General features: G+C 40.4%; 1 protein-coding gene across 1 annotated transcript in view; it reads left to right on the plus strand.

Moving 5' to 3' along the window:
• LOC115257242 (allatostatin-A receptor-like) overlaps positions 1 to 16,645 on the plus strand; it is a 346,314-nt gene extending 329,669 nt beyond the window's left edge. Inside the window, exon 4 of the mRNA XM_062846156.1 lies at positions 16,317 to 16,645. Within this exon, the coding sequence (XP_062702140.1) occupies positions 16,317 to 16,424 (108 nt within the window). The 3' untranslated portion in view covers positions 16,425 to 16,645. The remainder of the gene's footprint in view (positions 1 to 16,316) is intronic.
• Positions 16,646 to 20,076: the final 3,431 nt, after the last annotated feature.

Below are 20,076 nucleotides of genomic sequence, written 5' to 3' on the forward strand. Positions count from 1 at the left end.
CTATCGTTTCACGTTCGAAATTATCATATGTTAACCTTAATATTCAACACAATGGAGGTTTCTAACGACGGACCTTGATCCACAATACATGAACGTACATATTGCTAGCTTTGCTGTCTATGCATGGATCCAGATGCTGTTAACTAGTTTGTTATTGGTTACTGTTTGCCAAACATTTAAGACGTAGTTGAAATGGTCATTGTCTTAATCAAAGATAATGAAACTCATCAATCTGTGCCCTGAACTTTACCGTTGCGATCGGTTTGGAGCTAGTTGCCAGAAGTTCTCATTAGCGCAAGTTTGGTTGACTGACCATACTTAAATATAATTGTGCTACTTCTTGATCACCCAAGGCCTGAAGTACACAGGGTCAAATATTTGACAAGGAAAGAACTCAAGAAACAACATCAGGCTATCAAGATATTGGAAGATTTCAACTTTCTCCACTGCTACTTCTTCTTTTTTTTTCTGGCCAACTGGTACCGTTCGGCACCAGTTGTGTTTTTCGTCGGCTGGGTTTAGGAGCTATACCTGGAGGAATTCTCGATGAAAATCCTAGAGAAACTCCTGATAGAGCACCTGCAAAAAAATTCGAAGGAACCCGTAGAAGAATTCTCGAAGAAACTCATGGAGAAATTCCCGATGGAACACCTAGAGGAATTTTCGAAAGCACACGAATCAGTTCTCGAACAACTTTATTCAGGAAACCCGATGAAGCTCCTGAAGGAATTCCCGAAGAAATATCTGGAGGAATTTCTGTAGAAACTCCTGAAGGAATTACCAATACAGGGTGCGGCAGGAAAAAATGCGAAAAGTTCAAGGCACTATTACACGCTAAATATAGGATATATATGTGTATTTTTTCATGACAGTGTATCAGTCAATGTCTATATTCTAGCACTGAAAAATAAAAACGAACATATTTGATGTTTAACATGTGATAATGTAGGCCTAATAAGCGGATATCAATAAACTGCGCGCCCAATGGTCATTAAACAAAATGACTATAACAGTAACAAAATTAGCTCAAATTCGATGAACAACCAGACCACACTGATCCAGATCCATGTAGTTTCACATACCAGATGAAATAAGTACATATATTTGATGATATTGTAGAGAAAATCAAAAATTTTGTTTTATCAGATGCGAAATTTAGCGACCTGTGCGATTTTTTGCAGTTTGAAAATTCTGGTTGTCTTCATCTTCAGACGCCGCCCTGTAAAGGTTAGTGACCAAAATGGGAAATTTTTTAATTAACTTTTCAGAAAACTAGCCTATTATAGATCATGGAACGTTGAAACATAGATTGGTTAATGTCAAATGGACGAAAATGAGGTTTGAAGTTGAAAAACACTTCCGCATTTTTTCCTGCCGCATACTGTAGAACTCCTGAAAAAACTTCTTGAAGGAGTCCCGGATAGACCACATGAAGGAGTACCTGAAGGAACAGCTTGAAGAAATCTCAAAAGAACAATATGCACTAGGGATCCCCTGGAGATATTCTCAAAGGAACTCTCGGAGGAATTCCTGAAGGAACCAGTAGAAGAATTTTCAACGGAATACCTGCTAGTATTCCCGAATGAACACCTAGTATAATTCTCGAAAGAACTCCTCCAAAAAACCCCATTGAAACTCCTATAGGGATTTTCGAAGGAAGTCCTGGAAGAATTTCCAAAAGAACTCCTAGAGAAATTCCTGAAGAGATACCTGACGAATTTGCTTGAAAGAGCCCCAGCAGAATTTTCGGGTATTCTCCGAAACGACGCGTCTTCAAATGCTCTACAAGTGTTTCTTGGACGACTTTGGTGAAAAATCGAAACTGAAAAATTTAACGCCAGAAAACCGGTTTTTCTTGAACCACCCTAAGCTTATTCATAAAAATACCTCTAGATCGGTCATTTTTAAAGCTACATAGAAAGTTTGTTCAGCAAACTTGCTCTAAATTGATAGATCTACAACTTTCCCGAAGAATGTATACAGTTATTCTTGCAAATAAAAAGGTTTGTTACCAATTTCTTTGAAAATATGGACCACCCTAATTTACATGCACATTTTAAAGAGGGCCTTATTATTAGGAACATTTTTGTAGAAGACCATATTTGCCTAAAAACTCATTTGAAGGCGTTGAATGCATCTTTCCTCGTAAATCTGGTTCGTGGACCACTGTGCACTGGCTTTAATGCTGGGCGCTGCGTTGCAGTGCGTCAACTTTGAACATTTTCAAAGTTTAGAACCAGCGGGGCAGCACGTTCGTAAACCACGAATAGATGTGACGTAGTCCACATGAATTTGACATGTTTGGGAAATTGACACTTTTGGGCACTCTGACAGATCTGGGATGTGCACGACATTTGTGAATTAGTCATTACCATTGGTTATTACTTAAGTAAAACGTGTAAAACTAGCAAAAGGTTATCAAAATTTTATCGTGCAATCGTTCAAAATTACACGACAACGCGGAGATAGTAAATAAATCAGTAAGAAATTGTGTAATGCATCAATTTTCAGCACAAACAACTTTGAGCGTGTTTTTATTGTGAGCTACGGGGATTTTGCCTTTCGCTAGCCCCCTGTTTAGAACGACTTCAGCGTTTTTAGAGCAATGGCGTACGTAACGCAACGCATTATTGTGGCTTGCTGCACTGAAAGCCATTGCTTCAAACCGAGCTGTCTGTTAAAGCTGAAGTCGAAGTCGACGGTTTCCGCTTAAATCTTAAATCCCGACACCCAGGGTGACAGCCACCACACCTGGGATTGGGTGAGAGACAACCACATTTACCACTACACCACCAACGCCGACAACTTTCTCCGCTGCTTGCCCAGCTATCGTGAAGCTGATAGAGTTGACCATGTTTACATCCAACGATATGGTCTTGTTGACGTTGATGATAAGACCTGCCACCGATGAGCTTATTCTGCATATCAGAATGCCGTTGAGTTAAGAGAGTAGCGTCAGCAGCCTGTTCAAGGAAGAGTACCGGTGATAGTATGCATCCTTGCCTCACTCCAGCAATGACCCGGATGGGATCGGACAAGACACCGTTGTGCAGTACTCTGCACGAAAATGCCCTGTACTGTGCTTCAATGAGGCCGATGATTTTCTCAGGGCCATCCTTGTATCTGAGGATTTCCTATATGCTTTCGTGATTGAGACGGTCGAAGCTTTTTCGTAATCAATGAACACCAGGAAGAGAGACTTTTGGAATTCATTGATTTGTTCCAAGATGATACGGAGCGTGACAATATGGTCCACACAGGATCGTCCAGCATGGAAATCTGTTTGCTGCCGCCGCGCATGCGAACTTCTTGACCTTGGTGAACCGAAGTGGCTTGGTCAAGATCATGCTCTTCGAAGCACAATACTGCAACTGTCATCAGATGTGCAGCGACTTCTGGTGCAATGAAATCCAGACAGTCCTGTTGTCTTCAAAGATGTTTGTCGAGTGTCGTTGGAACTCGTTCAGCTTAGTCAGAAAGCGACGTAGTCAAACAGCTTTTTGGTGATACGCCCCGAGACCGTATTCAACAGCTGATAGATCTTGTGCTCGTTGGCATAGCCCACTACCAACAGCTTCCGCGCCTAGGGTTTCATCTTTTTGCGTGTCACCTGCCGACACAGCCGAAAATCTGGAAGTGCTCATACAATGGAAGTCATCAATTCCTTTTGTCTTACGGGCTCCTGTTTACTTCCACAAGCCGGCCGGAGCTTATCGCAATATCAAAGGTGCTTACGTTGAACAAGGCCCCAGGTCCGGGCGGTATCACTTTCGTATCCACTAGCCCTGACATGTTCAGAATAACTATGTAAATGTGCAAAGACAGAGGCGAATTTTCGGAGAGGTGGAAAAGGCAAAGGTTGGTTCAACTTCCCAAATCCCGGAAGCCACCTGGCGACCCGTCGTCATATAGACCTATCTGCCTTCTGGAAACTATTGGAACAGATCATTCTGTTAAGGCTGGAAGTCTATACCAAGAAACCCGATGACTCTGGCCTCTCGAATAACCAGTTCGGCTTCCAAGAGGGTCGATCGACGGTGGACGTGAAGAATGTGTTCAACAGCGTCAGCTAGGCGGCCACTAAATGCGTCAGGACCTAGGAGTTCCGGTTAGCCTATGCCGGGTACTGGAGAGCTACTCCCAGAAAAGAATTGAGACTCAAACTTCCACCAGGCATAAAGCTGGCCGGCTTTGCCGATGATATTACCATTGCGGTATACGGCGAGTCGATAGAGGAAGTGGAACTGACAGAAACGCACGCAATTTGCTTAGTGGAGGTCTGCATGAGGTCGAGACAGTTGGCACTCGCACACCACAAAACGGAGATGGTGGTGGCCACAGGGTGATGTGCCTTAGGGTGATCAGCACATACCTCACGGTCTCAAAGAACGCAATATGTGTGCTAGCAGGCATGATGTCCATAGCACTAGTGGAGGCAGAGGACGAGACGGATCGCCAGAACATCGTCTATGTTGAAGTGACAGAGGGAATAGAATTCCTCCAGCAAGGGTAGATGGACAACCAGGCTCATACCGTGCGTGTCTAAATGGACGAGCAGGCCCCATGGCGAGGTGGTATCTGCACCGATTCGGATATGCAGGCTCCCCTGCATGTCCAGAATGCGCAGACTGCGACGAGAGGTCGAGTATGTAACCCACGTATTTAGCATGACCATGCTGAGGGTCGGTATGGATCTTTTCATAAATTTACTTGACTTCCTTGGGCATAGAGTATCTTTAGTGCCTGCCACATGTATGTCCATTAGCAGAGGAAGCTCTCAGTTAATAACTGTGGAAGTACTCATAAAACACTAAACAGGAGAAGCAGAAATTGTCCCGGCGGAGGCGTTACACCAAGAAAAAGTACATTTTTCAAATGTTAAGCTTTTGTGGCTAGTTAGTATGTTATATGGGGGCTAACCAACACAAATAAGTCACGAATCACAGTTAATGTTGACGCACATTCCAACGTCTGTAGGGTCGATGCCGTGAATCTGGTGGTTCCTTGCTACGATTGCTGGACAGGTTGGTCAAAGTACACAGGGTAACGTCTTCACGGATACGCGGACAGAAAACGAGGTCAGTTTAATACACGAAACACATATTTTATTGTCAAGCGGTATATACTGAACACTTTATATTAACAAACAGTATATTTCAGTCAAGTTACTAGCTAATTTACGAACTAATTGTCTTCTACTGGGGCACCTTGTAGGCTTTTATAGTCTGAAAGGCCTTATAATTTGGCGGGAAACCCGAAATATCCCGAAGTTCTATAGAAATGCCATTTTCTTAAAATGTTCTATATGGGTCATCCTATTAGAACCCATATTCCGTTGAAATCAGATAATATCTGCACGAATGGAACTGTGGGACCAAATCACATTGAGATTTGTCCAAAACTGGCATTAACAGTTAACATTGAATAAAAATAGACAAAGATTTTAGTAATTCACTCAAATTAAAATTTCATCGTAATCACCCTGAATGCAAATGTTATCTCTACTGTAACTGTTTGTCAAATCCCCACCCTTTAGTAACGAAATATGCTTGCTTTTGCTCTTGCTTCAAGAACCACTAATGCACTTCCAGAGCTGCACAATACGCTCTTACATAAATTAATAGGTCAAATCTTCCCGAAGAGATCAAGCCTCCAACCGGAGTACACAGGATGCTGCCAGCTGGAACACTAACAGAACCAGTAATTAATTCCACCGCTTTTCTGCTAAACTTGCACCATCTTTCAGGTTCGATCGACGGGAACTTGCAACGTCTCTCCGGTATAAGCTTTTTCGCCTTTTGGGTTCCGCCAGTTCCGCTCTAAGCTGCCACAACGTCAACGTGTCGCAGATCTGCTACTGACAATGAATGGCTGTTCCTATACGTACATACATATATAGTAAAGTCACTGCTGGTTTTCTTGTTACAAGATTCAGACGATTTGCTGGCGCAAAACTTTCTTCGTCTTGGGATGCCGTTGTCACACGACTGAACTGTTTGTATATGTACTTGTATGTACGTAGGTATTGCTTGTGCTTTGGCGGTGCCGATGCTGCCTACCCTACAAAACCAACGAGAAACGTTTGTTATCACTACAAACCGACCCGACTACAGCCAGCACCCGTTGTGAAGTTAATTGCTTGTCTGGTTCTGAGCGTTGCACTGCTCTGTGTATGCATGAAAACCACAGCGCAGAAAATTACTGTTGTGGTATTTTTGATGCTGTTAAATGGAAGAGATTGCAACGATGGTGGTGTGTCTTCAGAAGCTAATCGGCTATGCACACAATTTGAATGCGTTCAAATTTGACTTGTTAGAAGTAGAGTTGATTTAGTTGAGGATGTGGTTAGATGACGAACCAAATGTGGCAATGCTATCAAGATTGAGCCACATTCGTTGTTTTACTTATCATATACATTATATTTGCATGTAGGGGAGGAAGGGGTAACCCCGTCACCTTAAGGACAAGGTATTTGGAGTACATTGCTCAAAATTTCTAGAGCACCGTTTTTTAGAACCGTTGAACGGATTTGGATTGAAATGCATCACGCTATTGACAACCACTGAACAATTAGCGTGATGCATTTTCATCCAAATCCGTTCAACGGTTCTAAAAAACGGTGCTCTAGAAATTTTGAGCTATGTACTCCAAATACCTTGTCCTTAAGCATTTGGATTTTTTAAAATAAATGTAAGACGAAAATTGATATTTTCAGTACGCAGAATATTTGATTCATTAGTTTTTTATAAGACTTGTGCATTAGAATTGTTAAATTATGTTAATTCTGGCGAACAATGCACATAACACAACCGTAATAAATATTGATGTTTTTAATTCAGTGCGGGTAAGACCGTCACCCCTATGGGGTAAGTCCGTCATATATGTTTTTATATTGATACATTTGAAGATTTCGATTTTAAAATATTTTCATTACATTTCTGAAGTGCAGTGATGATTTACCAATCATTTTACAGTCGATACTCTTGTAAAATCACTGGTCGGGGGCGCAATTGGAATCCGCTTAATAGGAGACTAAGCTTATGGGATTTGGGCTTTTTGGGGGTGTGGCCAATTATCCCGGGTGTGTTAAGAGATAGCGCAATACTTTCTTCGGCAAAGTTATAGGGTTTGAAAAGATTTACCATTTAGAACTTTGGTTCATATGATTAGTTGGTGACTTGGGCGCCAGAGGCGCCACCAACAGTTTGATGCTGAATTTCACTACAGGAACCATATGTATTAGGTTGTCAAACAAACGTTACGATATGCGACAGCTCAAGACCCTGATTATTAGAAACAGTGTCTTCGGAAAAATTATTGGATACCCTAATAACTTACAAATGATGAGTTACGAAGTTCGAAATTCCTCCACTGGGCGGCGCTAGTGAGCATGTAAATTTTCCAAACCTCATATTTCAGAATCCAATGATTTGGTGTCTTCGGCAAAGTTGATCTGTATGACATAGACTTACATAAAACGGGACACGTGTTTCGGAATTCTGCCACTAGGCAGCGCTAGTGAATTTGCAATCGATGAAAAAATAATCCACAAATTATGCCCTTAGAAGGTCCAGAAGGAACAGGAAGAGTCCAAGCAGAAACTCCTGGAGAAATCCTAGTAGATTTAGTTGGATGAACCGTAGGAAATACTGCAAGAAGCCTTAGAAAAAATCCCGCAGGAATCCCAGGAGAAACCCATATGGGGTCGTCAATAAATGACGTAGCATTTTTTTGACGATTTTTGACACTCCCTTCCACCCCTTGTAGTCTATTTTTCAATACGTAAAACATAGCTCGTAGCATAATTCGAGACTCCAACTCACCCCCCACCCCCCCCCCCCCCCCCCCATTAAAATGCTACGTCATTTATGGGCGACCCCTATAGAAATTTCCCTGGTTGGTCATCAGTTTGTGGCATCTAATTGAAATGCCTAGCTAGTTCAACAAGCATTTGGTGATCCGAAGAGCTTGACGGTGTTACCCCCGCCGAAGAGTGACGGGCTTACCCGATAAGGTCACTTTTCTTAAATTACACGGTAATTTCTGAATAATTGTTTAAACTGACCATTCAATGAGTCTTGGCACTAAAGAATAGTACAGATGAGAATACATGATCGATGAAAGTTAGTTTTTGCACTTCTTTTGTATTCCAGAAGCTAAATTCTACCGACGAAATATTACATCCGGCGTTGGTACAATGACGCGTGCGTTTGTTTTGTTTATTTTCTTCGTGTTTGACAGGTCAATTTTGGTATCATTTGTCTCGAAAGAGTAAAAATGGTAAAAACAAATAAGGCGTGTGGCCGAAAAGCTACTAAATAACTGTTTTCTGGTAAAATCATTGGGGTGACGGGCTTACCCACCCTGACGGTGTTACCCGCTTTTCCCCTACATAGTTGTATTTCGTACCAATATTTTCCGAACTTTGAAGAACAGATTGGTGTCGGGTCAAATTCCTCGCCACCGTGGAGTTGGTTTGCTCACGCCCACGCTGTGCTCATAAAGTGGGAACCTATTAATGAGTGGATAATTGTAGCCAGATTCGATTCAGAACACGGGTTCGACTTTGTGTCCGACCATCATCTCGTAATCGAGAGATCCGGCTGCGCATTGCGAGGATCCATCGACAGGAGGAGAAAATCAGGCGCCAGTTCAACACACGCCGGCTGGAAGACGCTGCGGTGAAAAGGTCCTTCCTGTCGAGGAGCTGGAGAACCGTGCTGCGGATATTCCGGAAGATGGAAGCGTAGATGATCAATGAAGCATCATCAAGAACGCCTTCATCACCACCGGCGAAAATAATTCGGGTGAGCTACGCACCCAGAGAAACAGTGGATCACAGATGGCATCTGCAGGAAGATAATGGCGCGAAGAAATGCCAAAGCTGCGGTAGAGCGAGCGAAAACACGAGGAGTCAAAGCCGTAGCCCATCAGTGCTATTCAGCTCTTGAGTAGGAAGTGAAGCGCTCATGTAGGCTTGATAAAAGAATGTGGGCGGACTCCGTATCCGACGAAGGCGAGAAAGTCGCAAATACCAATAACATTCATTTATTCTACGGTGTCCCACGCCGCCTTAGTGGGACTAAGATGAATGCTACGATGACCGTGAAAGACACATTTGGGCAGCTATTGACCGACCCGGTTGATCAGCTTAAAACGCTGGTTCGAGCACTTTGAAAACCTTTTTCAAGTTTCGGCCACGCCACCAACAGCTCAGCATGATCCACCAAAGATTCCAAACATTACCCGTGTCAACACCGAAGCTCCATTACTGTGGATCTGGTGTGATGGTTAAAGCAAGTGACTATCACGCCGAGGACCTGGGATCGAATCCCACTCCCGACAAACTCGCAAAATGTGAGTTCTTCCTTCGGAAGGGAAGTAAAGCGTGGGTCCCGAGATGAACTAGCCTAGGGCTAAAATCTCGTTAATACAGATAAAAAAAAAAAAAAAACAGAAGCTCCATCAGTGCAGGAGATAGAAACAGCCATCCGTAGCATGAAATCGTGGGTCAATCTCATATCATCCGAGATGCTCAAAGCTAACCCCGTAGTATCTGCACAACTGCTGTATCAACTATTCTGCAACGTATGGGATACTGCAACATTTCCGGTCGACTGAATGCAAGGAGTCTTAGTAGGGGTGCACAAAAAGGGATACCAAATTGTATGCTATAATTGGCGGAGTATCATGTTGCTGTGCATCGTTCTCAAAGTCCTCTGTAAAGTGATCCTTTACCGGAGACAGGAGAAATTGACGCAAATCTCCGGCGACATCTAGCAGGATTCCGTGCGGGGCAATCCTGTGTGGACCATATTGTCATGCTCCGTATCATCTTGGAGCAAATCAATGAATTCAAGAATCTCTCTACCTAGTGTTCATTGATTACGAAAAAAGCTTTCGACCGTCTCAATCATGAAAACATGTGGCGAGCCCTTAGACGTATGTAAGAGTGTCCCTGAGAATATCATCCGCTTCATTGAAGCACAGTACTCGGCATTTTCGTATAGAGTACTGCACAACGGTGTGTTGTCCAATCTCATCCGGGGCATTTCTGGAGTGAGGCAAGGATGTATCCTATCACTACTACTGTTCCTTATCGTAATCGACGAGATCCTGGTAGGTGCGATTGATCGTGAACCAAATCGTGGGTTGCTGTGACTTCGAACTGGTTGATGACGTTGTTCTCTTAGCTCAACGCACAGTGGCCGGAAGCCGGACAAAACCTCAAAAATTAACTTCTTTATAGATACTTCAACTAAGAAAACCCCAAATTTTCAAGTCATTTGGTCAAAAATTGAGTCTTGTAGATTTTTTCAAAGTTGAGGTTTTGTGTGGTATTTTACTAGTGTTTATGTTTTTATTTTATGAGCTTTATTCATGAGCTCATTATAAAACTTAGGAAGAATTGGATAATGTGACAATATTATTGGTGTTTTTGGGTATGAATAACCATTACATTTCAGAGTTTGTTTGGAATCCAATCACAAAACTATTATGTTTTCACAGCATGCAAAAACATTGATTTTTATGAAGTTTTGGAGAAAAACTTCGTATTAAAGAGTTCCAGTACTTGTTTAGGAAACTTCAAAAAACGACGCCGTATCCCGGATCTGACGCATGTTTGCGCATTTTTGCGTTCAAGCGCGAAAATAGTTTTTTTTTCTATCAGGTCGCAATGGAGCCGCATGGTTGTGGAAGAAGTGATATTGTTTGAAGTTTATATTCTAAAATAAAATAAAGGCGAAAACAACCGTGAAAAATGCTTTTTAGTGAAAACGCTTATATATTTTATTCAAAAACATGAAGTTTTATTGTATGTTATTCATGCGTTTTTTTTGTAAAACACCTTTCAACCAGTGTCGCGAAGCATCAGCGTACAAGTCACAAAAAAGCTGATAAACGCCAAACTTGTATCACCCTGGCTCTGCGGTTTCTGATTCGCTCTCTCTACAGTCGCAAACACCAGAAAAGACAGATTCCCATCAAAGTCACCCGGTCACCCTTGTTTTGCTACAATCATCCTGACTTGGATACGGCTCATGTGAGTGTCATGACTCTCTCCGTCGCCTCAAGCAGATGCACGCGCAACAGCATGTAAAACTATGCATGTGTATTATCACAAGCACGGTACTACGTCATAAATCCTATTCATTTTGCATAGCTCAGTTTAAACGCACACATTGAGCGCACCACGCAGTTCGCCCTGGCTATGGCAAACGCTTTCACTTCGCCCGTTATGCATCGTTGCTCAGAGAGATTGATTCTCTCGCAACCCGCCTGAAGCATACTCAGCAACTGCTATCGCTGCAAAGCTGCGAAGGGTGGTAACCACAACATGTTTGTCATTCCAGTCGTGACATGCTAGCTGGTTCGTATCACCTTGGGAAGGGTGACTCCAGAAAGCGGTTTAAGTGATTGTCTCGCGATGGTCGCGATTATTCGCAAGACTGCTTTCAACTGTATGGAGCGGACCTGGCGTGATGGTTAGAACACTTGACTATCACGCTGAGGACCTGGGATCGAATCCCACTCCCGACAAACTCGCAAAACTGTGAGTTCCCACATTTTAGGAGCCCCCACAAAAATCATTTTGCTTGCTAAACATTAACAAAAACAAAGAAAAGCTTATTTGCTCATGGCATTTGTACCTCCGAGGGGCCTCCACATCAGCTCTGGCCCCGGGCCACCACAATCCTTAATCTGGACCTGCGCGCATATATGAAAGCGTTGAAACGGGATTGATAAAAAGCAGTTCAAATTTTACGCAGATCACTATATGAGACTATCTGACCCCATTTTAAATCGTTAATTCACCTCCGTGTACCCCACCATAAAACGTCACGTTGTCTATTAACGGTCCCTGAGAATAGATCACGTCGTGTCAGCCAACATTGGTGTGTATCTGAATTGATCCATTGAAAGTAAACGTAGGTTACCGAATTTTTCTAATGATTTATGTAGTTTTAAAGGTTTTGGGCCACCCTAACGGCAAAATAATTAATTTTAATTTTAATACCAATATATGATTTAAGAATCCCCAAATTAAAGGGTTAATCAAAATCTACGTTCAAAAAACACATCGTGTTTGCTTTTTATCGATTCCTTTTTACATGCTTCCCATAACACTAGTTTACAGCATTTTTGAACTCGGTAAGTTGATGATCGTTTTTGGTGTAGAATCATTCCCTGAATTCGAAAACGCGAAGGGAAAAAAAATACAGTAGAGCGGAAATTTTTTCGACTTTCCATACAAGGTTGATGATTTGAAATCGATTTTTGTTCTATTTTCAAGCAATGTTTCTCACTTGAAACATCTCAGTCTCCGTAACCAATGCTCCGATTGAGCTATTTTTTTACTGTAACTCGCCTACATATGATATGTCAAATAAACGTTGAGAAAGAATTTTTGAATTGTTTTTTCTCATTGAAAAAAAAATACATTTCTTCGAATATTTTTGGAAATTTTGCTAAAATTTAAGGAGATCGTCCCTAAAATTCGCCAATATCTTGAATTTCATCAATCTGACGCAAAACCTGTATTCAGATGATCGAATGGTATGGTATTCAGCTTTTTTTTTTCTGTATTAACGAGATTTTCAGCCCTAGGCTAGTTCATCTCGGGACCCACGCTTTACTTCCCTTCCGAAGGAAGAACTCACGTTTTGTGAGTTTGTCGGGAGTGGGATTTGATCCCAGGTCCTCGGCGTGATAGTCAAGTATTCTAACCATCCCACCAGGTCCGCTCCACCCCAGGGTATTCAGCTTTTAATTTTTGGAAAAAGATTTAAAATTGGTTGAACAAAACGAAAGATATTTGAATTTTAGTAAATTCCATATTTTAAAAAGTTGTAAAACTCGATATTGAGCTAAAACTCAAAAACTGTTCTACCTTAAATTTTTTGAAGCACGGTTTCGAAATCAGCGTTAAATTATGCTTCAAAAATTTTGATCGTTGACAGAAGTTCACGACTTTCGTTTTATTTTGTAAACTAGTGAATCAGTAGATTTCAAAATTTTGAACCACCCTAATATAGTAAAATCGAAATACACTAAATTCTGTTTTTACGCGATTTTTTGTTCCGCGTAAAAAAAATCGTGTAAAAAAAGTTTTTAAAACTTTTTTTATCGGATCATTTTAAAATTTTGACAGGGTATCAAGGATGATAAGAGAGATCTCTGGTAGAAATTTGAGCCCCGTCGGAAGTAAATAGCGACCAGGAGAGAAGAATCTTTCCAAAAGCACATCGCGTAATTTCGAGAAAATCGTTTAAAAAAAATCGTGTAAAATAAAACCGCGTAAAAAAAGATCGTGTAAAAAAAGAATTTAGTGTATATGAAAAGTTCCATATCAGAAATAGATTTAAAGCACTAAAACCATCATAACCTGTGAATTTTAGCCATTTAAGTTAACATTTGAGGTTTTGTCCAACCTTTGTATGGAGGCCCGCCACTGTGCAACGGTGCTATGATGTGCAGAGTAAGCTCGATGATCTTGCCGATCGCTCCTCGGCGGCAAGTCTTACTATTAACGTCAACAAGACCAAATCGTTAGATGTAAACACGGTCAACTCTTTGAGCTTCACGATAGCTGGGCAAGTAGTGCGAATGTTGAATGCTTTCAATATCTTGGTAGCCACATAACGGCCAATGGTGGCATCAAGATGAAGAAGGCAAGGGCGGCCTTTGCGAGTTTAAGAAATGGAAAATCAATCCGATTAGTTGACGCACCAAAACCCGAATTTTTACCTCGAACGTGAAATCATTAGAATAACTAGCCACAGAAGTCCAATGTCGCGACTATTCGCATGACTGACATCTAGTTTGCCACGCCATTAGGCGCTGTCCATAAACTACGTAGACTCATTTTAGCCCATCTCAGAACCCCCCTCCCCCCTCGTAGACTTTTGTCCATACTAAATTTTTGAAATTTGTATGGAGCGTAGACTTTGGCCAGAACCCCCCCTCCCCCCATAAGAGTCTACGTAGTTTATGGACAGGCCCTTACACCGTCTGTAGCAAAACGAGAAGTGTCAAAAAAAAAAAAACAAGAGATCCTCAGAAAGATGGACATGATCGATGACAAACTGAACTTCGGTAGCCACGTAGGATAAGCCTGCAAAAGGGCAAAAGAGGCGATTTATAGCGTTGTTGAAGATTATGTCAAATTGCTCGGCGATTGCCTCCAACAAGCGTAAGCTGGTTGAGGAGACAATAGCGGTGTTTGTACAGTAGACGTTCGCTCGGTGCAAAAGTTTTAACTGCAATGGTTTTTATCTGCAAGTCCGCTAAGTGCAACAATTTTGCAGTTATCGCACCGCTTTCCATCAAAATGATTTGTCATCAGTGTTGCGATGTTTTTCGCATGTACTTTTGTTTCAATGCGATGTTAGCACATTGGTTGCATTCTGCAGCAACTGACAGTTATGTGACGTCTGTCAGTTCTTGCAGTTATCGAATTTCTTTCGGTACGTAAACATGTTGCACTTATCGAACGTCTACTGTACTATGGTATGGTATCGCAGCTTGCTTGAGTGCGCTAGTGAAGCAACTCTAGAGTAGGGGAACAAAGCCCAAAATGCCAAGATATTTTTTTGCAATTTCTCATCGTAATAGGCTGTTTTACCTCACGCAAATCTGACAGGAAAAGGCCTATTTTCCCACACCAAACTAACAGTGCTGTAATGGTTCATTACAGCACTGATTTGCGTTGCGTAATGAACCATTACAGCACTGTTTTTAGTTTTGATCAACTTCTTGATGCTTTCTGGACGCAGTTTTGAAAAATTGTGACAACTGCACAGTATAACCTGCTATGATCAGATTTTCTTAAACATAACTATGATCATCAGTGTGCAGTTTGGTGCAAATGTTTTGTTAAAAACTATCCTCAAGCGGTAATTTATGAACTTGCAAAAAACGTTGTACGCAACTCGGTGCAGAACTCGATTTTTACAGCACTCGTCGTAATTATCCAACTCGGCAAGCCTCGTTGGATAAATGTACGACTCGTGCTGTAAAAATCGACATTCTGCACCTTGTTGCGTAAACTACTATTACCCCATCTCATAAAATCATTCCTGAATGGGACTTGATCATTACTATAGGTGAATGGTGTCAAGATATGTTTGCATCGATCATTCTTCTAGTCTAGAAGCTAGGCCACCAAATCCATGAGAAATCTTTTGATTTCCCAATGAAAGTTGGCAACTTTTGGTTTTTCGTGCTTGCAATTAAGGTTTTCTGGTGATTTTATTACCAGCCAAGTGTTTCCAACGAGATTGAGGTACACATGGAAACGCATGGTTGTTGATGTCTACGCTTTTCATGTTAGGGGTCATTCAAACATTACGATCATCGTTTTGCGGGGAGGGCGGTAGCACTCCATTTATTAAGTTTACGAAAAAAGCGGGACAGAGGGTGGAAAAGGAGTCGGAAATGCCCGAAAACTGATGGACGTAATTTTTGAATGTTTTCATGAAGTGGCATCTTACCCCACGGCAGATGGTCTTTTTGCACCACTTCCGTTTTACGAATCAGTTTTTAAAATCGCTAAAAATCGATGAAAATGCAATAGTTTAGTGAATAGTTTTGCTGAAGTATCGAGCCAATATTGTCTAGTTGCTGTTACCACTTTGAAAGCCATAAATGAGGCTAATTATCATTGAAAACGATGAAAGTTTGAAAAAATGGCACCCCACTTGACCCTACCCACAGGCTGATGTGCCTAAGTGTGGCCACGGTTTAAAGATTTCTGGATTTTAAACGAAATGAAAGTATATAAAAACAGTCATTGAGCCACACTATTTTCGGAATCATGCACAGATCGAAAAAAGAGTGTAATATTCTGTGACATATGATGCACATAATTGGAGCGTGGGATATCATAGAAGTTTACATGACATATCATGTAAAGTTCATGAACTTCCATCATATGTCATGTAATTCAGCATGACTCTGAGAATTTACATGACATGTAACACAAATTTACATGATATATCATGTAAACCATCATAACATTAAGTTTACATGAGTAAAATTAAGTTTACATGACGTGTAAATGTCATTATTTTTATCTGTGTGTGACAAACAAGATAATAGTTGGGAAAATGTATTCAGCCATAGAATGTTATTGCAGCGTAGCCTTACCCATTAGACAGTGTAAGAAAAACAGCTCCAAAGAGCGTGGGACGGATAATGGGCCCATTTGCCCACCTAGTCATTACCACCATTGCATTGTTTTTACAGGTTTTCACTAACGCAGTTAGCGCTAAAAGCAGTTTGATGACACTATTCTTCTCTTGTTTACCTTGCAGATTGTTTACTGCGGTCCGGGAAGCCGGCGGCACGGTAGCACTCGCCACATGCCGCTTCCGACAAAAACGACTCGCACCGGTAGCTGCCAGGGCCAGGACATTTTATAACCGGAAATGGAGCAAACGTCCGTCGCATACTTGTAAGAGGTCCATCCATCACTGTCATCATCGTCATCACCGTATCATCGCCATCATCCTTGCCATCATCGTGGTTACAACCTGCTGCGTCATGGACGTCCACTGTAACTATTGGCATTTTTATCCGTCAATCAGGCTGGACGGGTCCCCACAGCCGAACCGCATCGAGGGAATAAATTGCAAAACACCACGGCAAGTTCTCTTTTTTTTCTATTTTTTTTTTTTTTGTGCGAAACGGAAGTGCCAGCGGCGGTGGTCGTGTTTTGTTATCGCAGCCGGAAATGTTCCCGCAGAGCATAATTAACACGATGCAGGTGGGTATCAGCCATTCATCCGGTTTGTCTACGAATTAGGACTTCCATTTAAGGAGAAACTTCAGAGAATACAAACTTACGACTTGGTCCCCTACTCACGTTTCCAAGAGCACCGATCTTGAAAATTCGTAAACAAATTATCTCGATGCGGAAAAGCTGCCTCTTTTTTGCAAGTGAGCAAAGCCAGGAAAATCAAGTGCAACTTGGTTCAATGCTTTGTTCTTCAGATTTGTACCTCTAAAGTTTGTATGGAATATTGCAATGGGATTTCTCGATGTTTCACCTTAAACAGAGACAACGTAGATTCTAAATGCTAGTGCTATGAATGATTGGGCCCATATTGTCGACGTGATAAAAGTGCGGTTATTTAGCAAGGGCAGCCTATTTATTGCACCCATAAACAAATAGAAACGCTCCATAGAAAATCAAAAAGCGCTCCATAAAGAATGAACATATGTTCCATGAAAATGTGCAATGTTACCCATAAATAATTGAAGACGTTCCATACTTTATAAAAAATGTACCGGTAAAACATAAAATTTTCTCATTAAAAGTGAAATTTTGCACCAATAAATAGTACTGAAATGCTCCATAATAAAATACAAATGCTCCATAGAAAAATGCAAACGCTCCATAAAAAATTAAAATTGTACCCATAGAAAACTGAATATTGCTCCATAGAAAAATTAAATTGCACTATAGAAAATATATGAATTCTCCATAAGTATTGTCAAACTACACCATAGAAAATATGAATTGCTCCATGGAAAATTGAAAATCCTCCATAGATAGCATAATCTCATGATTTAATTCGACAGGGCTGAATTGCTTTACATTGCACTGCTTTAGTGGTGCAAATGTTTAAAGTTATGGAGAATTTTCATCTTTTTATGGAACAAATTGTATTTTATGTGGTGCAGTATGATAACACTTATGGAGAATTTGTTCATTTTCTATGGTGCAATTTCAATTTTTTATGGTGCAATTTAATTTTTCTATGGAGCAATATTCAGTTTTCTATGGGTACAGTTTTAATTTTTTATGGAGCGTTTGCATTTTTCTATGGAGCATTTGTATTTTATTATGGAGCATTTCAGTATTATTTATTGGTGCGAAATTTCACTTTTAATGAGAAAATTTTATGTTTTACCGGTACATTTTTTATAAAGTATGGAACGTCTTCAATTATTTATGGGTAACATTGCATATTTTCATGGAACATATGTTCATTCTTTATGGAGCGCTATTTAATGTTCTATGGAGCATTTGCAATTTGTTATGGTTGCAATAACCTTTTGCCATTTAGCAAGACCATACCATGGTGGGCTCCCTTCCAAATTGGTTCAGAAACTTTTCGCGGTCCAGAAACACTTCCGTAGGCATAGAATAACTACATGCCTGCCACCTGATATGCACTACCCATGCCAAATAATCATTGGCCGAGGAAGCTCTCAGATAATAACTGTAAAAGTGTCAATGGAACAGTATAAGCTGATAAGCGTTTTCTTGGGCATTTTAGTGAACGCAATCTAAAGGAATACATTCTGCGTTGGTTTTTTTTTTCTGAGTATTCTTACTCAACTGAGGAATTCCACGGAGTCATGTCAGTCGATCCTGAGCGACCATTTCAAAAATATCTGAAACTTTGCACAGTTTTTCAATTTCATATAAATCGCCATTTTTTGATATTAAACCTTCATATTCACTCACGACTAACTTTTCAAAAGGGTGTATGCGAAAATAATTCTAAAATATTCTAAAAGCTGTACAGCAAAAACGGATTGTTTGATTGTTATAAATTTTTCAGCAAAGTTAGATAACTAAATGATGATTCTCTAGAAAATATACACTGTAAAAAATTTCTTTTTCTACTTTGAAAAAATATGATATTTGTCACAAAAACTCAAATATCTCAAAACCCTATCTTTTTACCAACTTCATTTTTTTAGGGGAAATGGCCCATTATATCAGCTATCTACCATAAAATTTTGGTGATGGTAAACTGATAAACAAAAAAGTTATGACATTTCAAACATTTCACAATTTTTACATTTAGTAACAAAAAAAAAATTTTTTCTGTGTAAATTATTTCGAGAATTATATTTTGATGCTGATTTTATTGTAAAGGCTACCGCCTGAATTAAACTAGTTGTTTTCATGATACTTTAGTTTGATTATTCGTAATTACTATAGTATCTATTTGAAACTTAGACGCGATCCAGTGTTGTGATCAAAAATATTGAGATTGTCATACTTTTTATTGTACGTGACTGGTGAAAAAATCCCTTGATAGTGTTGAAAAGCTGTTGATTATAAGAAAAATGGAATTGAATTTATTTTTAAGACAAAAGCTGTATAATAAAAGTTTTTTTATACGCGTATACGTCTAGTTTATCCGCAAAAAAAAATCCCTCTTACACACTTATTTCTGAATTGCCTGTTCGGTACTTTTTTGACGAGATTATAACAGCAGTACGATCTCGGTAGTTTCGGTAATCGATTTTACTGAGGCTCAGTAAAACAACTGTCAAAATCGTATGGAAAAGGTAAACAATGCATTTTTGCTGAACGAGTTCGGTGCTCAGCAGTTTTAATCTCGTCAAAAAATTACCGAACTCGGTGCGGTAATCAAAATTAAGTGTGTAGAGAACAGACTTTATGATCGGAAGAATGCGAGTAACTTCAACAACAACAAATGCATAAGAGGTACATACCACAGACAAACAGACGAAACGCCTAGAACAATTTTAGTGAAAATTCATCGCCCAGTTCACACTATCACCACCTGGTGGAAATGTTTCACGAAACACTGCGTTGTGCAATATCGTCATCAGAAGGCGCTAGTGTGAAACGTCAAACGCAAAGAAAAACGATGGGCGCTCTTCTTGTTATGAAAGCCACAACCAAGATTCAAAATGATCGTTGAAGGCGTGGTCAATGAAAATTTCGCCAGTGTTACGTTTGTTTGTCTGTATACATACCTGACAATGCTCACGAAAAAAACAAAAAAAATACTACCGCTATGAATATTAAAAATTGTATAGTATTTTTTTTCTTCAGCCACCATAAGTGATTTTGTTTATTATAATCTAACGAACAAGATGAACAGTCGCTTTCTCAAAGGTCTTCAACTCAACGCTCTCTTGTAGACCGTTTGATGAAAAAAAATGTTCAAAAGAGTTACGAAATCTCACCGAAAGCACCATAGATAAACTGAAAGAGACTGGTTATGCCCAAATGTCCACATTGTGTACAAAATTACGCATTTGCACGTCCTGCCGTCTAGAATTTGACAAACGAGCCATCTG

The sequence above is a fragment of the Aedes albopictus genome, chromosome 1 (genome assembly GCF_035046485.1).
Source record: "Aedes albopictus strain Foshan chromosome 1, AalbF5, whole genome shotgun sequence".
Classification (NCBI taxonomy): domain Eukaryota; kingdom Metazoa; phylum Arthropoda; class Insecta; order Diptera; family Culicidae; genus Aedes; species Aedes albopictus.